This window comes from Electrophorus electricus, chromosome 11 (assembly GCF_013358815.1).
Source record: "Electrophorus electricus isolate fEleEle1 chromosome 11, fEleEle1.pri, whole genome shotgun sequence".
Classification (NCBI taxonomy): domain Eukaryota; kingdom Metazoa; phylum Chordata; class Actinopteri; order Gymnotiformes; family Gymnotidae; genus Electrophorus; species Electrophorus electricus.
The window spans coordinates 3600556-3618593 of NC_049545.1; the positions used below are offsets into that span (position 1 = coordinate 3600556).

Genomic DNA, 18038 nt, shown 5'->3' on the forward strand with positions numbered 1-18038 from the left:
TTCTTAGTCCATGTCTCTACTAGGTATTATGTTTTGTGGACTTTGACAACTGATCATTAAACAAAAAAGGAAACACGGTTCATTGCACGTTGGTTCATCATCCGTCATAAGCTTGCAACTTTCTCTCCATGTTGGAATCACAACATAGCCAGACAGCACATTATCCAGTGTGGCATGAGCCTTGGTAAAGTTTAACCATTACAGTACTGTATCAGGTCTGTAGTGTTTTCTTGCTAAATCCGTTTGGATACCTCCAAATGCACATAACAGAGTTTAGCAAAAACAATCAGCAAGTCATTTCAGCAGAGAAGCCTTTGTTAATGGCTGCTGCATTTTAGAAATAATTGGATGAAGCGTGTTGCTCGCACAGTTGCTGAAGGACCTCCGTCCGAAACGTCTTATTACTTTGGAAATAGTCTCCACACACCCACGGCGATGCTGGGTTGAGTTAGACTTGTCCCCCCGGTTCTGCAGTGTGAGGGGGGGGTGGAAGAGGAGAAAGGTGAGCCAAGTCAGGCAACCTAGAGCGAGACGGAAAAGGCACTGCAAGGACACACCCTCCCTTTTTTTAATAGTCTACACAGACTGTTGTCAAATAGAGACGTGCTTTTCTTTCGCTTGCTATAAACCTGCAAGATGAGGAGAAGAGTTGATGAAACTGTTGCAACTGAACAGAAAGCGGAAAAACGCAAAATTTTAGCAGTAAAAACAAGGTTAGTGACTAATCCATAAACTAAATGGTGACGGTAATGAAAACGGTGCACTTTTCCTTTTTACATGATTTTTACCATTATGCTTTACAAGCAGCACTCACGTTAAATCTTATTTACTTCGTGTGGTCGCAGTAGTTTATTATATTAGTAATCGATCATTCTATCGCTTGCGTAAATCGCCAAGAACTACTTTTGCTTTATTAAACGATGGTAAGTGCTCGAGAGAAGATGTTTCTGAAAAGCAAAAACAAAAATTCGTTTCTATTCATTTTAAAAGGAAGGTATCGATATTTTTCATATGACCTATAACCGTTTTTCAATGTGTGGAACATCCGTTTGTGAACAGTCGTTAAACATTTTTGACGAAGCGAGTGTGGCGAGGCCAAGTGATTGAGATGGCGAACAAACTATTTTTACACCTGGGGGAAACCCACACACAAAAAGGTAAAAGGAGTCAAGCTGCAGCTTACTACGTCCCCTTTACTGAACACGAAGTGGGCCTCAACATTTGTGGGAACGCGGCGTTTTTGAAGACAGTAGCCAGATATCGAAGAAAGCAGTTTATTGCTTACCCAATTTACAATAAAGATGATCTACCAACAGTCCACATACACAAGCGTCTCTGCCAATAAAGAAGACCTTATCGCTTTTGCACTTCGCATAAACTCGGTTGCCCCATCTACATTATGGTAGGCCGTTTGTGAGACGAGGTAGAGGGAAAGTTTATCGCGCTTTTAGGGCAGATATTAAAGTTAAAATAAATGCGTTCGTGTAACAGACCACCTTAGATCTTTTCAAAAGCACAAGTTTAATGCAATTTAAACCCCACAAAACACAGTGGAAAATCTGGTTCGGAGTTTAGGCACAAAAGGGTTTCACTAACATTTAACGTGGTTACCATCACACGTGCAAAAATCATCGTCACCCTACGTCACGAAAAACAACTCACTCAATCAGAACATACTCATAGCGGGAACGAACTTATCGGGACCAAAACGTAGAGGGAACAGAAGCGTGGCTCAGCCCCCTGCAGTTAAAATACAAACAGATTATATCACCATAAGTGAAGCACAAAATCAACAAACAGCAAAACGCATCATACTTAAGCGTCACCTTACGCCATATTTATCGAAATTGCGCTTACCTACTTAAAGCGTCTCTACTTTTCCCACCGTTCTCCTTTCATTCAGGACGCTGCAACTTTCCCGTGTCTAGATCACTTTCCCTACGCCATTCACCCGCACGTTTAGCCTCTGGCGTCTTAATGGCACTCAATTCGTCGCTCTCAAATACGCGTGTGCGTAACGATCGGGGTTTCCCCCCCTCCTTAATTGCACGGGTTCTGCGCATGCGCCTTTCCCCCAGTCAGCGCCTCGATCCTATTCCGTTTTCACTATATCACATTCAGCTTCATTAAACATATCTTACTGAGGTCTAATGCATGGAAAGAAATTGTGTTAAAACATATGTAGAAAAGTCTAACATTTGTTGGAAAATCAAACCTCAGTAAAATCTATTTCTTTTCAGTTATAACCACTATATTTATAAAGATCACTTTCTTAGCTACTCATGATAAGATTTCCTTGTTCTTACAGTGAGAAGGTTGAGAAATATCGTAGCAATATTATGCAAATGGTTATCATTTCACCAGAGTATATTTTAAAATTGCATAAAATACACAAATCAAAATATCAGTTCACTCCTCTGTATTCTTGGAGAACACTTTCCAACATATTCAGAATATGATGCTGAAGTGTTTTCACCGCAGGACTTTGGAGTCATGGGATGGCAAAATCCTCATAAATGTCTATTCGGTTCACTATATATATATATATATATATATATATATATATATGCGTATAATCACTGAAGCTCAAGAATATAGTGGACTGATCTGATAACAAATTGTTTTTGCCATCCAATTATTCCAAATTCCTGCAGTAAAAAAGACTGTGAATCATGCGATGGGTACAACAGTAAGTGTACTTCCAGAATCTACTGAAGTGATCGGATAACAATTTGATTTGTGTATTTTATAGTTTCAAATATTACATATATGGAACTGAATAGACCATTTTACAGGATTTTGCCATCCTATTATTCCAAATTCCTACAGTAAAAATGACTGAGAATTTGCATCAATGATTTTTAGTAATCAAGTTTCTCGAGGAATCGTTTCAATAAAACCACATGTCAGTAAGATCTACTGGCCATATCCTGTGTCATTTATTTTCTTTTTCAGGTCTCGACTGTGGGTGTGGATAACAAAGGGGCTTCTAGCTCTCGGCATCCTATATGCGACTCTACCATTTATTCTGCGCCTCTTTCCTGGCATTGTACAGCATCTGGTTTATAAACATGCTAGTATGTTTATAGTTTGCACTTAAAATCAGAGAATTCCATTTATGTAGGTTACTGCATGCAAGAGATAATCATCTGTGGCTTTATCTCCCCTCAGTAACATACTTCGTTGACCTCAGTCGTCCCTATGACCTCGCTCTTAATCACACCGTTAACATGTACCTGTCCTCTGAAGAGGGGGTGACACTAGGCGTGTGGTCAGTTCTACTTTTTTGGCAATTTGAAATGTTTGTTTTGCGAATGTACAAAACAATATTAAACGTGTTAGATCGTGTTTTTATTCTTTTTTGGCTGCTGTGTGTAGGCACACTGTTCCTGAGCACAAGTGGAAAGAAGCCCAAGGTAAAAGTCTGGACTGGTATGAGAAGTCTTTGGGTGACGGTTCACCTGTTTTCATCTACCTCCATGGTAATAGGGGTAGCAGGTGGGAAAACTTCTATGGAACCAGTTTGCTCTGAATAACTGGTGTCCAGTACACTTTGATCTTCAGATATAAAATAAGCAGCTGAGTACCTAAAAGACATTTTTGAAACATTCTTGATCCAAATATTTACCCTAGTCTTTTGATGTTTGTTATTAAAAACAAAATTGTGTACTTGGTGTATTATATTTACACAGGATTAAACTTTGTATGAAGGTTAAGCATAGAACAGAAAATTGAAATTTATGCGTTTAATTTTTAGCACACTTTTAATTAAGGGTAGAGGTCCATGTCTATATTTTAGTTGTGTATTTCTTTTCAGAGTACTTTAGTCATGTTGACTGTTACAGCATTTTTCTGCTTTTATTTGAACAGAGCATACCCACATCGAGTGGGAGTTGCCAAAGTGAGTAGATGCATTCTCACGTTATCTATCACAGATAGAGACTAAAGTCATGTGATAATACTGTACTGACAGTGTCTCTTGGTATTTTAGATCCTAAGTTCACTTGGCTATCATGCGTTGGTTATGGATTACAGGGGTAGGTTATGTGATATTATCTTAACTTGCACATATGATAAGAGGGTGTAAAAATGCATTGACACATTATGATGCATCATACAATTGGGACTACAACTACAATTTTTAATACTGATAATAATCAATTGAAAACCCAATTAAAATATAATTTTGAATAGTTCAATAATTACATAATAATTCCACATTATTTTCATTTTTCCACACTGAAACAAATAACCATGTTATCCGTAAGCTCAATTTTTTGGTCAGTTAAACCCATCTTGAAATTCTGCTAGGATTTGGGGACTCCACAGGGGAGCCCACAGAGGCCGGACTGACCACTGATGCCCTTTATCTGTACCACTGGGTAAGGGCACGCAGTAAGGGCAGCCTGGTGATCTTCTGGGGTCACTCACTGGGCACATTGTGAGTAGGAGTCATACTCCTCTAGACAAACAACCAATATATGACTTTTGAAAATGTTGCATAATTACAGTTTCACATATTACTGTTTTTGATATGTAAGAATGTCAGAATTATATTTGTTGTCTTAGACATTACTATTTTTCAACTTGTAGCGTGTCAACTAACACTGCTGTGATATTACAAGAGCAAGGTAAGAAATGTCAACCCCCAAATGATTGTACACACATCAAACTAGAGGCTGATAATTTTTGCTTGACATAAGATTGACCTGAATTTAATAATACATTTTTTAGTTACAAAATGATAAAAAATAAAGATGATTATTGCATTTAGGTTAACTTTGTATGCCTTTCTGGCTGTGTTAGAAATAAATACCTTGCTTATTACATTTAGTTAACGCTTTTATCCAAAGCAGCTTACAATTATAACTGAGTACAATTTGAGCAATTGAGGGTTAAGGGCTTTGCTCAGGTGCTCAGCAGTGGCAACTCAAACCAGCAGCTTTCTGATTATAAGTCAAATACTTTAACCACTGAGCTACCACTACATGTCTTTATTACTCATACTGTAAGATGTATTAGAAGTAATGTTATGGCTCATATGTGTCTTTTGAGGAAACCCTGTTGATGCGGTGATTCTTGAGGGCGCATTAGTAAAACCTGATTTGCCAGATGATCAATTGAAACTCCCTAATCCTTTTACATGGGTAGGTATTATGGGACTTTCCAGTGTTCACCCATGGTGGGAAGTAAACAATGTAATGTTAGTGCATTTCAACATCCAAGTGATATCTCACATAAGGGTATATGCACTGTTTGCTTTCGTTCTCTCCTAGTATTGCTGGAGGTTTCCTTATATTCAGTACTTTTTCAAGGACTTGACCAAAAATACATTTTCCTTTAACAATCATGCAAAGTAAGTGTACAGCAATACCATATGGTATAAAAAGTATTTATCAATTTCTAACTTAATGCATATATATATATATATATATATATATATATATATATATATATATATACACACTCACACATACACATTTATATATATATATGTATGTGTGTGTGTGTGTATATATATGTATGTATGTATGTATGTATGTATATATATGTGTATATATACGTATGTATGTATGTATGCACATCTAATGAAAGACCTCTGAAACGTCCCGTTTCTCTGGAATCCTTGTGTACTTCTCAATATCTATCTATCTATCTATCTATCTATCTATCTATCTATCTATCTATCTATCTATCTATCTATCTATCTATCTATCTATCTATCTATCTATCCATCTATCTATCTATCTATCTATCTATCTATCTATCTATCTATCTATCTATCTATCTATCTATCTGTCTGTCTGTCTGTCTGTCTGTCTGTCTGTCTGTGTCTGTCTGTCTGTCTGTCTGTCTGTCTGTCTATCTATCTATCTATCTATCTATCTATCTATCTATCTATCTATCTATCTATCTATCTATCTATCTATCTTGCCACAGCCTAAAGAAAATGAGAACACCTCTTTTAATCCTTCATTCTAAAGATGACCATCTGGCACCCTTCTGGATGGCTGAGAAGGTCGGCTAGATGTATACAATCACTTGTGTGGTTTTGTGTTGTCAAATGCATTTGTGTATATTTTGAGTATAAATAAAATGATTCATGAACCTTATTTTTATGTCTAGATTTATAGCATCGCCAAAAATGTCCTGAACTCCGATAAGCTAGTCAAGATGGTACCATTTGATGGATCTCATGGATATCTTCATAATGGGCTCTACAGAGATCCTGGTTTGCCAGGTATCATAAGGTGATGTCATACCTCAGATATGTTCTCCTTTCTAGTAAAGTCTTGGGATCATATGAAAATATAAAGTTATTCAAAGTTCTGAAATGGCTCTCTAGTCATGAGTGTTAACCATAAATGTAGGCCTATTGATAAATTTACACTTGCATTTTCATTACAGGGAATTTGTGCAGTCGCTCACAGCATAACCAGGAAGCACCAAAGAGAACATATAGGATCAAGGAGAATATTAAACAAATAGGGTCAAAAATATATTGTGAGTTCTTCAAATGAATGAACAGTCATGATGGTGGATGTTGTGTGAAACAATAAATCATGCAAAGTACACAATTATGCTCCTTCTATATTTTATGTGTGTAACAGTGTTGTTGGGTGAATGTAGATGATTGTATGGTAGGGTAAAGGCATTAATAAAAGTATATCATTTTGTGTCAAGCCAAGCTGCACCAGTGGTTCCCCGCTTTTATCCTGCAAAGTAATTTGTTCCACCCAGGTGCAAAAAGTTGCTTTACTGACTATTAACCAGTGGCCCAAAATATCCCATATGACCAAGACCCAGGAGAGGCTGGTCCCAGCCCAACTCATGCCCCCGGTTCATCACTAGTCTCCCTGCAGTTTGTTTATCAATACCATGTTGGTGTTAATGACATAATCAACCAGTTCCTGCAAAAGTCCCATTCACACCTGGACAAAGGTGAGGGCTCTGTTTTTTTTCCTGTCCAGGATGTTTAAAGCCATATAACGCTCTCTACTCTCTAGAAGCTAAGGATAATGTAAGTGGATACCTCCATATTCAGCTGGATCCCTGACTACGTAAAATGCAGAACTGAAGTGGTGAATGTTGCTATAGCTCCACATGGGGGCAGTGCAGTCTGCTTGTTCACATGCTTTCCCGTATATCTGAGACATGCCACCACATGCCAATAGCATTATCTACTGTTTTTATACGTGTCAGTAAAGAGCAGGAGCCAGAGCGCAGGCCTGTAATTAGCAGCTTCACTAAGTTGCGTGGAAGGAACTTACAGCTCAGTGTGGCCAAGACTAAGAAGCTGTTGGTGGACTTAAGAAGAACTATAGGACTCTGCAACCTTTGTGTCTATCCTGGGAGGGGAGGTGGAGATAGTGGAGACCTACAGGTACCTGGGGTGCAGCTAGACCACAAACTGGACTGGACTTGCAGCACTGAGACAGTCTGCAGGAAAGGACAGAGCAGGTTCTGTAATCTATGCATTAGGATGCCACAGCTAAGCTTTTATGCCATATTGTGCTGGAGGAATGGCATTAGGGGAGGAGAGAGAACAAACTAGGCTGTACACATCATTATTATTATTATTAATAATAATAATAATAATAATAATAATAATAGCTCTATTTATAAGCGTCTTTCAGGATATTCAGGGACACTTTACAGTACAAGATAACAAAAACATGATAAGAGATGTGGGAAGAAAATAAAAGGGTAAAACGCAGGCATAATAACATAAAGTAGTGGGAAGATTAAAATAAAATTACAGATTAAAACATGATAAGAGTTACAGTGAGAAAATGGCAGGACAAAAAAATAGGTAATATTAGTGGAGTAAAAGTCAGCCTTTTTATTTTGCAAAGCAGTTTTGAAAAACAGAATGTAATTTATAAGTAACTGCATGAACAGCCAGATTAGTTTTCTTACTTAGGTGCTCCAGTGTTTGTAGAGGAGCATGCTGGTCAAGCACAATTGATAATTGATTATAATAATGACTGTGGGATGAGAAACTGGTTGAGGGTGTTCATAAATGGCAAAGGACTGACATTTCTAATATTCTCATGGTGTAGAGAGGCAGGAACAGATTCATTGGGAGAAAACATGCACAAATTAAGTGCATAATGTAAAGATTGTCAGCCTAAAAATCTTCATGTGGTGCCTAGCAATTTAACTGCCTTTATTCAACTAAAATAAATATTTTTGATTGAAACAAAAGTAAGGTAATCATTCAGAAGAACAAAGGTAGACTAAATCACACAAACACTTTGTCAACTTCTGTCTTATTCAATGTTACAACTCCCAGGTATTCTTCAGACCCACAGTTACAGTCATGTCACTTGACAGACTGTGACAACTATTTTATATGTATTATTCCATTCTCAATAAATTTCAGGTGGTCCCAATGTATTAAAATAGTTACCCTCAATATTTCCCAGAATTTTCACATTGACCTCACCAAGATGAAGTCTACTCAAAATCACATGGAAACACTCAATAGTTTTTAAACACAATGTTAATGCTGAAAACAAAACAGCAATTATGTGAACTACATACAAACTTCTTTACTGAAAAAAACTTCATAAACCAACAACACAGCTATTCAGTCATTAGAACAAGAAACACACAAACAAATATGAACTGCTTTACATACAAAGATGTGGTAATGACATAATGGACCAACAAATCTTTGAGTAAAAAAGTAAACAATGTAGATTAATATTATTTATTTAATTGTTCATCAACATATAGAGGACAGACGGAAACAAAATCTCAGTGTGTGGTGTGGGGCCCTGAAAGCCAGTATCTGTGCCTCAGGCTCTGTGGAGAGAAAGGCACTGCGTAACAGTGAATGGTGTTGACGCTGAGCTTCTGCTCATCAAGACAAGCTTGCAAAAATGACTCCATATCCACTGTGAATTAAAACATAGAAAGGGCTCTTTGGCCTCTGGATCATATCCCTGCAAGACCTCAGTGAGGACTTTCTGGTGGCCCTTCTCAGTCACAGACAAAAATCAGAGCTGCGACACATGACCATGGAACAACGCCCGAGCTCTCTCTACCCACAGCATAGCAACGGACAATTTCCTCGCGATTGCTGGCTCCTGCATCAGAGGCAGGGTAAAGATGAATTATAATCAGACTTCAATCATCTCAGTCATAGCCCAAACTGAAATGAGAAATAAATATTCAATCATAATTAGTGCCTTGGGAGTCAAAAGTCGATCTGTCTAGATCATAGTTACTCACCATACTTACTCCTTACCTTTCACTTACACCAGAGTAAAAGTCTTTCCTATTCACCAACAAGGTCAGAGTGAGAGTGGCATACATACCACAGGAGATGTTGGAGGAAGGAGGAGAGAAGCTGCCCAAGGCCATAGCCATGGAACCCACTGAAGGGGGAGCTGATACAGAATAAGTTGGAGTACATGCAAGCACCCACGCACACAACTAAATGGGCATTTGGCTATACTCCACTGAAAGCGTTGTTGTAATTAATTCATATAGTGGCGTGCTTGAGTCGCCCTTTAACATAACTTAATAAGAAATTACCCGAGACATTTATCTAAAGCTGACATCAGCCATAACAAACTGTAGAAACTAACTTTAGCTACGTTCGTACAATTTTCAAGTGTGCTATATTAGATTGGTAGCTAACATAGAACATATTTTAGATGTTCAGTCGTCAGTCATGTTAAACGGTGTTTGAAACTGCGTGCAATTTCACTCACTACTTAAATCCAATAAGTTAACTCACACGACGCCTGTCAAACACACTGAACAGGCTGACTGCTGGCTCGCCTCTTGGTGTAATATCCAACCCACTTGCAGCCAGTCCCACCTCTTTGGAGCTGTACTGGGCATTTTGCGTCTGTCTCCGGTCTGCGGAGACGCGTCTCTACTTCTGCAGTGAGGAAGGGTTGGAGAGGAGACCGTTGAGCAAAGTGGAGAAACCTATAACGAGACGCCAAAAGCACTGTAATGACACACCAGCTCATTTTTTAGTAGTCTACACAGAATTAGGTAGACTGTCAAGTAGAGACGTGCGTTTCTTTCGCTTGCTTTAAATCTGCAAGATGAGAAGAAGAGTTGATGAAACTGTTGCAACTGAACGGACTGAGCGGAAAGCGGCAAAATGCAAATTTTCAGCAGTGAAAACAAGGTTAGTGATTTGAATACACAAATTAAATGGTGAAGGTAATGAAAACGGTGCACTTTTCCTTCTTTTATATGGTGATTTTTACTATTATGCTTTACAACCAGCACTCACGTGAAATATTAGCCTACTTCGTGTGGTCGCAGTTTGACTCACCCGATAGGGCTGCTGTAACTATTGTAGTAATCGAGGATTCTATCGATTACTCCATCGAGTAATTGAGTGATCGCATATACTTTTGCCTTATTAAACAGCAACAGTAAATATACAAAAGAGTGTGGAACATCCTTTTGTGAACGGAGTCGTTAAACATTGTTTTGACGAAGAATGGCGAACACAAATTAGTTTGGTTTACCCCTCTGAAAAATAAACGGGTAAAACGAGTTCATTTGCCATTTGCTACTTTCTATAAACTCAGCATTTGTTTGAAAGTGGTGTATTTGGAAAGAGTGGCTAGATTTCTCAGAGCACAGAACAGTGCCTCAGTGTACAAAAGGTGATTCCTGTGAGAGGCCGTCTAGGGTGAAATAAGGGAAACACTTGCGCGCGCACACACTAATTCTGCATACATATGATACACTCGCACAGGCATACAAGACACATTCGCACAGGAACATACTACTTACATATAGGTTAACTTAAAGATTGCTACGTAATCGTAGTAAATATTTAGAACGAATGTTATTGATATTGGGAGTTTATTCTAATTAATGAATATTTACTACCATACTGTATGCCGAATGGAGGATACTGAGAAGCTAACCTATGGCCTAATGGTTATGACATAGGCACGTCATTGACAGGAAGTCTACATAATGTATAATCTTATCATTTCTAATTTAGTTAACACTGGAACGTTTGACCGTAAACTACTCCAAAAAGTGCTTAAAATTCTCATTAGTTAATTAAGTGTTTTCTAATGTTTGGTCACGAGAATGTTGGTGTCAAACAATCCATATACGAATTCCAAAAAGTGAGGCTATTTCGTGCTAATTAAATGCCAGATCCAACCACTGATTAATATGATCCTCTGTCAAAGTGGATCATGGAAGATAGTTAGCGCTAGTATGAGTTGTAAAAAAAACTTGGTGGAACTGCAAGAATTTTCCTTCCTTAGTGTCTTTGATCTTTGATTTTTAGTAAGCGATTTACTTGAGTTTCTTAAGGAACCTTCAGCCCTAAATAAAACCACACACATCAGTAAGATCTACTGGCCATATCCTGTGTCATTTATTTTCTTTTTCAGGTCTCGACTGTGGGTGTGGATAACAAAGGGGCTTCTAGCTCTCGGCATCCTATATGCGACTCTACCATTTATTCTGCGCCTCTTTCCTGGCATTGTACAGCACCTGGTTTATAAACATGCTAGTATGTTTATAGTTTGTACTTAAAATCAGAGAATTCCATTTATGTAGGTTACTGCATGCAAGAGATAATCATCTGTGGCTTTATCTCCCCTCAGTAACATACTTCGTTGACCTCAGTCGTCCCTATGACCTCGCTCTTAATCACACCGTTAACATGTACCTGTCCTCTGAAGAGGGGGTGACACTAGGCGTGTGGTCAGTTCTACTTTTTTGGCAATTTGAAATGTTTGTTTTGCGAATGTAGAAAACAGTATTAAGCGTGTTAGATCGTGTTTTTATTCTTTTTTGGCTGCTGTGTGTAGGCACACTGTTCCTGAGCACAAGTGGAAAGAAGCCCAAGGTAAAAGTCTGGACTGGTATGAGAAGTCTTTGGGTGACGGTTCACCTGTTTTCATCTACCTCCATGGTAATACAGGTAGCAGGTAGGAAAACATCAACTGAACCAGTTTGCTCTGAATGATTGGTGTCCAGAGCACTTTGACCTTCAGACATAAAATAAGCAGCTGAGTACATAAAATACATTTTTGAACCCTCTTTGTATACTGTTTGTGTTGCATATTTTTGTTGATAAAAATTTACTCAAATGCTTTCAGATATGTACTTGAGCATCTTATATTTTCTGTTCTGTTTAAATTCCTGCTATTGCTTAACAAAGGTTCTTGATCCAAATAATTTTTACCCTAGTGTTTTGATATATCTTATTAAGAACAAGTGTTGTGTACTTAGTGAAAACAACTGGGATTAATATTTACACAGGATCTTTGTATGAAGGTTAAGGTTAGAACAGAAAAGTGACATTAAATGCATTTAGGTTTGTTAGCACATTTTTAATTAAGGGTAGAGGTCCATGTCTATTTTATTTGTGTGCATTTCGTGTAAGAGTACTTTAATCATGTTGACTGTTACAGCATTTTTCTGCTTTTATTTGAACAGAGCATACCCACATCGAGTGGGAGTTGGCAAAGTGAGTAGATGCATTCTCACGTTATCTATCACAGATATAGACTAAAGTTATGTGATAATACTGTACTGACAGTGTCTCTTGGTATTTTAGGTCCTAAGTTCACTTGGCTATCATGCGTTGGTTATGGATTACAGGGGTAGGTTAGGTGATGTTAACTTGCTTATACCACATGAGGATGGAAAGTGCATTGAGATATTACGATGCAGCATAAAATTGGGGCTACAACTACAACTTTTTAATAATTAATCTTTTGAAAACCAAATCAGAATTTAATTTTGAATAGTTAAATAATAAATGATAATTCCACATTATTTTCACTTTTCCACATTGAAAAAATATCAACCATTAACACATTCAGATTTTTTATATGTTATCCTTCAGCTCCAATATTAGATATTTCTGGGATGCATGTTGTTTTTAGTCAGTTAAACCCATCTTGAAATTCTGCTAGGATTTGGGGACTCCACAGGGGAGCCCACAGAGGCCGGACTGACCACTGATGCCCTTTATCTGTACCACTGGGTAAGGGCACGCAGTAAGGGCAGCCTGGTGATCTTCTGGGGTCACTCACTGGGCACAGCGTGAGTAGGAGTCATACTCCTCTAGACAAACAAAACCAAATTAGCACTTTTGAAAATGTTGCATTAATTAAAGTTTCAATAATAGTAAATATTACTATGTAAAAATGTCAGAAATAATGTATTATATTTGTTGCCTTTGAGCTAATTATTTTTCAACTTGCAGTGTGTCAACTAACACTGCTGTGATATTACAAGAGCAAGGTAAGAAATGTCAAGTCAAAAATGATTGTACAGTCGTGGCCAAACATTTTGAGACTGACACTAATTTTTGTTATCACAAAGTTTGGTATTTCAGTTTTTATGGTGGCAATTAGCATTAACTCTAGATTGTTATGAAGAGTGATCAGATGGATTGCAATTAATTGCGAGTAATTCCTTACCATGAAAATGAACATTCATTTCAGTGATCTCAGGAGAAAGTGTTAACGAGGACAAGTCAGCTGATATCACTCTGTCATGCTGTTTGAATTAGCAGAGCAGACTGGTAGCTTTAAACGGGTGGTGGTGTTTGAAAACATTGTCTTCTTCTGTTAACCATGATTGTCGTTCCTAAATCCCCGGTCAGTTAGTTTTAAAGTTAAACATTCAAATATAAAGATGCAGACTTCAGAATTAGTAGAAGAGAATAGCTGGTCCCATCCTTTATTGCAGGTTAACATTTTCAAGCATTTTTGAGGCACCTTCCGCAGAATGTCCTAACAATCAAACAAAGCACCCACATTTTTATACATTTGTCAGAAGTGATTATGTATTCACCCCACCTTTTTTGTTAGTTTTTGCATTTGCCACCATTACATCCAAATCATACATTAGTCAACATATGCAGACTGATAAGATAAGCATCTAAATGAACCATTTATCGAATCATCAAGAACTTCGAGAGAGGTTCATTTGCAGTGAAGAAGGGTGCCCAAGAAAGTGAAGCGAGCACCAGAACCGTCTCCTAAAGAGGATCCTACTACAGGATTGGGTCAGCACCAGTGCAGAGCTTGCTCAGGAATGGAAGAAGGCAGGTGGGACTGCATCTGCACACGCAGTGAGGCGATGGCTTGGTGTCAAGAAGAACAGCAAAGAAGCCACTTCGGTCCAAGAAAAACATCAAGCACAGACTGACATTCTGCAGGAAGTATAGAGATTGCACTGTAGAGTACTGGGGTAAAGTTCATTTCCCTGATGAAGCCCCCTTCAGACTGTTTGGGACATCTGGACAAATGATTGTCTGGACAAGAAAAGGTGAGTGCTACCATGAGTCCCGTGTAATGCCAACAGTGAGACATCCTGAGATCATTCATGTGTGGGGTTGCTTCTCATCCAAAGGAGTGGGTTTGCTCAAAGGTTTACCTAAAAACACTGCCATGAATAAGGAATGGTATCAAAACATCCTCCCAACAATTCAGGAGCAATTTGATGATGAACAATGCTTTTTCCAGCATCATGGAACACCATGTTACAAGGCAAAATTGATAACCAAGTGGTTCATTGAACAAAACATTGAAATTTTGGCTCCATGACCAGGAAACTCCCAAGATCTCAATCCCATTGAGAGTCTGTGGTCAGTCCTCAAAAAGAGGGTGGACAAACAAAAACACAGGAACTGTGATCAACTCCAAGCACTGATTAGGCAAGAATGGGTTGCCATCAGTCAAGATTTTGCCCAGAAGCTGATATCCAGCATGCCAAGGCAAGTTGTAGACGTTTTAAAAAAGAAGGGTCAACACTGTAAATATTAAGTATTTGCTTAAACTGGATGTATTTGTCAATAAAAAGTTTTTAAAAAACGTATTAAATGCTTATAATTGTACTTAACTATATCATATAAACATCTGATAAAAGGATCTTAAAAAAAACCAGGCAGTAAACCAAAATTTGTGTCAGTCTCAGAACTTCTGGCTATGACTAAACACATCAAACTGCTTTTACTGTTTGCTTTGACAGAACATTAACATGAATTTATTAACAAGAAATAATTTAGTTAATGATCAGCCTCCGTCTACTTTCTAAGTTACAAAGTGATAAAAATAAAGATGATTAATGCATTTAGGTTAACTTTGTTATTCTTTGTATGTGTTTTTGACCGTTAGAAATAAATCCCTTGCTTATTGTGTGCCTTTATTACTCATGCTGTATGATGTATTAGAAGTAATTGTATGGCTCAAACATATATGTGTCTTTCCAGGAAACCCTGTCGATGCAGTGATTCTTGAGGGTGCATTCTTAAAACCTGATTTGCCAGAGGAAGAATTGTTAAAATTCCCTCACCCTTTTACATGGGTAGGTATTATGGGTCTTTCCAACGTTCACCCATGCTGGGAAGTAGACAATGTAATTTTGGTGCATTTTAACATCCAAGTGATATCTCACATAAAGGTATATGCACTGTTTGCTTTCTTTCTCTCCTAGTATTACTGGAGGTTTCCCTATATTCAGTACTTTTTCAAGGACTTGAGCAAAAATAAATTTGTGTTTAACACTGAAGACAAGTAAGTGTATGGAAATACCATATGGTATAATAAGTATTTAACATTTTATAACATAATGCAGAAGACCTACAAACTGTGTGTGTGTGTGTGTGTATGTATGTATGTATGTATATATATATATATATATATATATATATATATATATATATATATATATATATATATATACACATACACACACACACACACACACACACTATATTCCTAAAAGTATTCACTCAATTCAGGTGTTCCAATTACTTCCATGGCCACAGGTTCATAAAACCAAGCACCTAGGCATGCGGACTGCTTCTACAAACATTAGCGAAAGAATGAGTCACTCTCAGGAGCTCAGTGAATTCTAGTGTGGTACCGTGATAGGATACCACCTGTGCAACAAGTCCAGTCGTGAAATTTCCTCACTACTAAATATTCTACATTCAACTGTCAGTGGTATTATAAAAGTGGAAGCGACTGGAAATGACAGCAACTCAGTCACGGAGTGGTAGGCCACATAAAATGACAAAGTAGGGTCAGCAGATGCTGAGGCACATAGTGTGCACAGGTTGCCAACTTTCTGCAGAGTCAATTGCTGCACACCTACAAACTTCATGTGGCCTTCAGATTAGCTCAGGAACAATGCATAGAGATCTTCATGGAATGAGTTTCCAGGGCCGAGCAGCTGCATCCAAGCCTTACATTACCAAGTGCAATGCAAAGCGTCAGATGCAGTGGTGTAAAACACGCTGCCACTGGACTCTAAAGCAGTGGAGATGTGTTCTCTGGAGTAATGACTCACGCTTCTCCATCTGGCAAGCCAATGGACGGGTCTGGGTTTGGTGGTTGCCAGGAGAACGGTACTTGTCTGACTGCATTGTGCCAAGTGTAAAGTTTGGTGGATGGGGATTTTGGTGTGGCGTTGTTTTTCAGGAGTTGGTCTCGGCCCCTTAGTTCCAGGGAAAGGAACTATTCAGCATACCAAGAGATTTTAGACAATTTCATGCTCTCAACTTTGTGAGAACAGTTGGGCGATGGCCCCTTCCTGTTCCAACATGACTGCACACCAATGGACAAAGCAAGGTCCATAAAGACATGGATGAGTGAGTTTGGTGTGGAAGAACTTGACTGGCCTGCACAGAGTCCTGACCTCAACCTTACAGAACACCTTTGGGATGAATTAGAGCGGAGACTGTGAGCCAGGCCCTCTCGTCCAACATCGGTGTCTGACCTCACAAATGCGCTTCTGGAAGAATGGTCAAAATATCCCATAAACACATTCCTAAACCTTGTGGAAAGCCTTCCCAGAAGAGCTGAAGCTGTTATAGCTGCAAAGGGTGGGCTGACATCATATTAAACCTTATGGATTAAGATTGGGATATCACTCAGATTTATATGCGTGCGAAGGTAGATAAGCGAACACTTTTGGCAATATGGTGTGTGTGTGTGTATATATATATATATATATATATATATATATATATATATATATATATATATATATATATATATATATATACACTGTATAATAGCAATTTGCTTGCACATCTAATGAAGGACCACTGTCCGACACATCCTGTTTCTCTGGAAACCTTGTGTACTTCTCAATGTCTATCTATTTATTTTTGCCACAGCCTAAAGAAAATGAGAACACCTCTTTTGATCCTTCATTCTAAAGATGACCATCTGGCACCCTTCTGGATGGCTGAGAAGGTCAGCTAGATGTATACAATCACTTGTGTGGTTTTGTGTTGTCAAATGCATTTGTGTATATTTTGAGTAGAAATAAACTGATTCACAAACCTTATTTTTATGTCTAGGTTTACAGCATATCCAAAAGTGCCCTGAACTCTGATAAGCTAGTCAAGCTGGTACCATTTGATGGATCTCATGGATATCTTCATAATGGGCTCTACAGAGATCCTGGTTTGCCAGGTATCATAAGGTGATGTCATACCTCAGATATGTTCTCCTTTCTAGTAAAGTCTTGGGATCATATGAAAATATAAAGTTATTCAAAGTTTTCAAATGGCTCTCCAATGATGAGTGTTAACCATAAATGTAGGCTTATTGATAAATTTACACTTGCACTTTCATTACAGGGAATTTGTGCAGTCGGTCACAGCATAACCAGGAAGCGCCAAAGAGAGCATCTAGGATAAAGTAATGGCCAGATTCATCTTTATCTTATACTCTCAATGAGTCAATGCAATTCACTTGATTTAACAATGTAGACCTTCATTGATTGTCCTAAGCAGTGCTCAGTGATCCTATACTATAGAGCAATGGTGCACAACTTCACTTGAGCAGGGAAATCACCATACTTTGCTGAACTCAAGGAAGAGTGGTGTTTACCTCTTCCTAAAGAGATTCGTACACAAATAAGATTTGGCAAATGGCAAATACATTGTGAGTTCTTAAAATGAATGTAAAATCGTGATTGTGGAGGTGGTGTGAAACAATACATAAAGTACACGATTATGCTGCTATATCATGTGTATAGCCGTGTTGGGTGAATGT

At 38.2% G+C, this 18038-nt stretch overlaps 2 protein-coding genes across 2 annotated transcripts; both read left to right on the plus strand.

Moving 5' to 3' along the window:
- The first annotated feature begins 636 nt into the window (after positions 1–636).
- Positions 637–6455, plus strand: LOC118242226 (lysophosphatidylserine lipase ABHD12-like). Its single transcript, XM_035531748.1, has 13 exons — positions 637–713; positions 2956–3077; positions 3172–3271; positions 3379–3498; positions 3871–3901; positions 3992–4037; positions 4312–4441; positions 4594–4631; positions 5056–5147; positions 5277–5356; positions 5941–6019; positions 6127–6251; positions 6409–6455. Exons 1-13 carry the CDS (start codon positions 637–639, stop codon positions 6434–6436), a joined length of 1068 nt encoding a protein of 355 aa, XP_035387641.1. The 3' UTR covers positions 6437–6455.
- A 3458-nt stretch (positions 6456–9913) lies between these two features.
- LOC113579918 (lysophosphatidylserine lipase ABHD12-like) lies at positions 9914–17874 on the plus strand. The gene is made up of 13 exons (XM_035531747.1): positions 9914–10156; positions 11397–11518; positions 11613–11712; positions 11820–11939; positions 12451–12481; positions 12572–12617; positions 12933–13062; positions 13226–13263; positions 15239–15333; positions 15463–15542; positions 17153–17231; positions 17339–17463; positions 17621–17874. Exons 1-13 carry the CDS (start codon positions 10071–10073, stop codon positions 17646–17648), a joined length of 1080 nt encoding a protein of 359 aa, XP_035387640.1. The 5' UTR covers positions 9914–10070; the 3' UTR covers positions 17649–17874.
- Positions 17875–18038: the final 164 nt, after the last annotated feature.

Bases quoted from the DNA above. Each gene is read 5' to 3' on its own strand.
- LOC113579918 (XM_035531747.1), top strand. From the start codon at position 10,071: ATGAGAAGAAGAGTTGATGAAACTGTTGCAACTGAACGGACTGAGCGG. The intron at 13,063-13,225 runs GTGAGTAGGAGT...TTCAACTTGCAG, and splicing joins GGTCACTCACTGGGCACAGC to TGTGTCAACTAACACTGCTG. The intron at 15,334-15,462 runs GTAGGTATTATG...TTTCTCTCCTAG, and splicing joins TCCCTCACCCTTTTACATGG to TATTACTGGAGGTTTCCCTA.
- LOC118242226 (XM_035531748.1), top strand. From the start codon at position 637: ATGAGGAGAAGAGTTGATGAAACTGTTGCAACTGAACAGAAAGCGGAA. The intron at 5,148-5,276 runs GTAGGTATTATG...GTTCTCTCCTAG, and splicing joins TCCCTAATCCTTTTACATGG to TATTGCTGGAGGTTTCCTTA. The intron at 5,357-5,940 runs GTAAGTGTACAG...ATCTTGCCACAG, and splicing joins TCCTTTAACAATCATGCAAA to CCTAAAGAAAATGAGAACAC.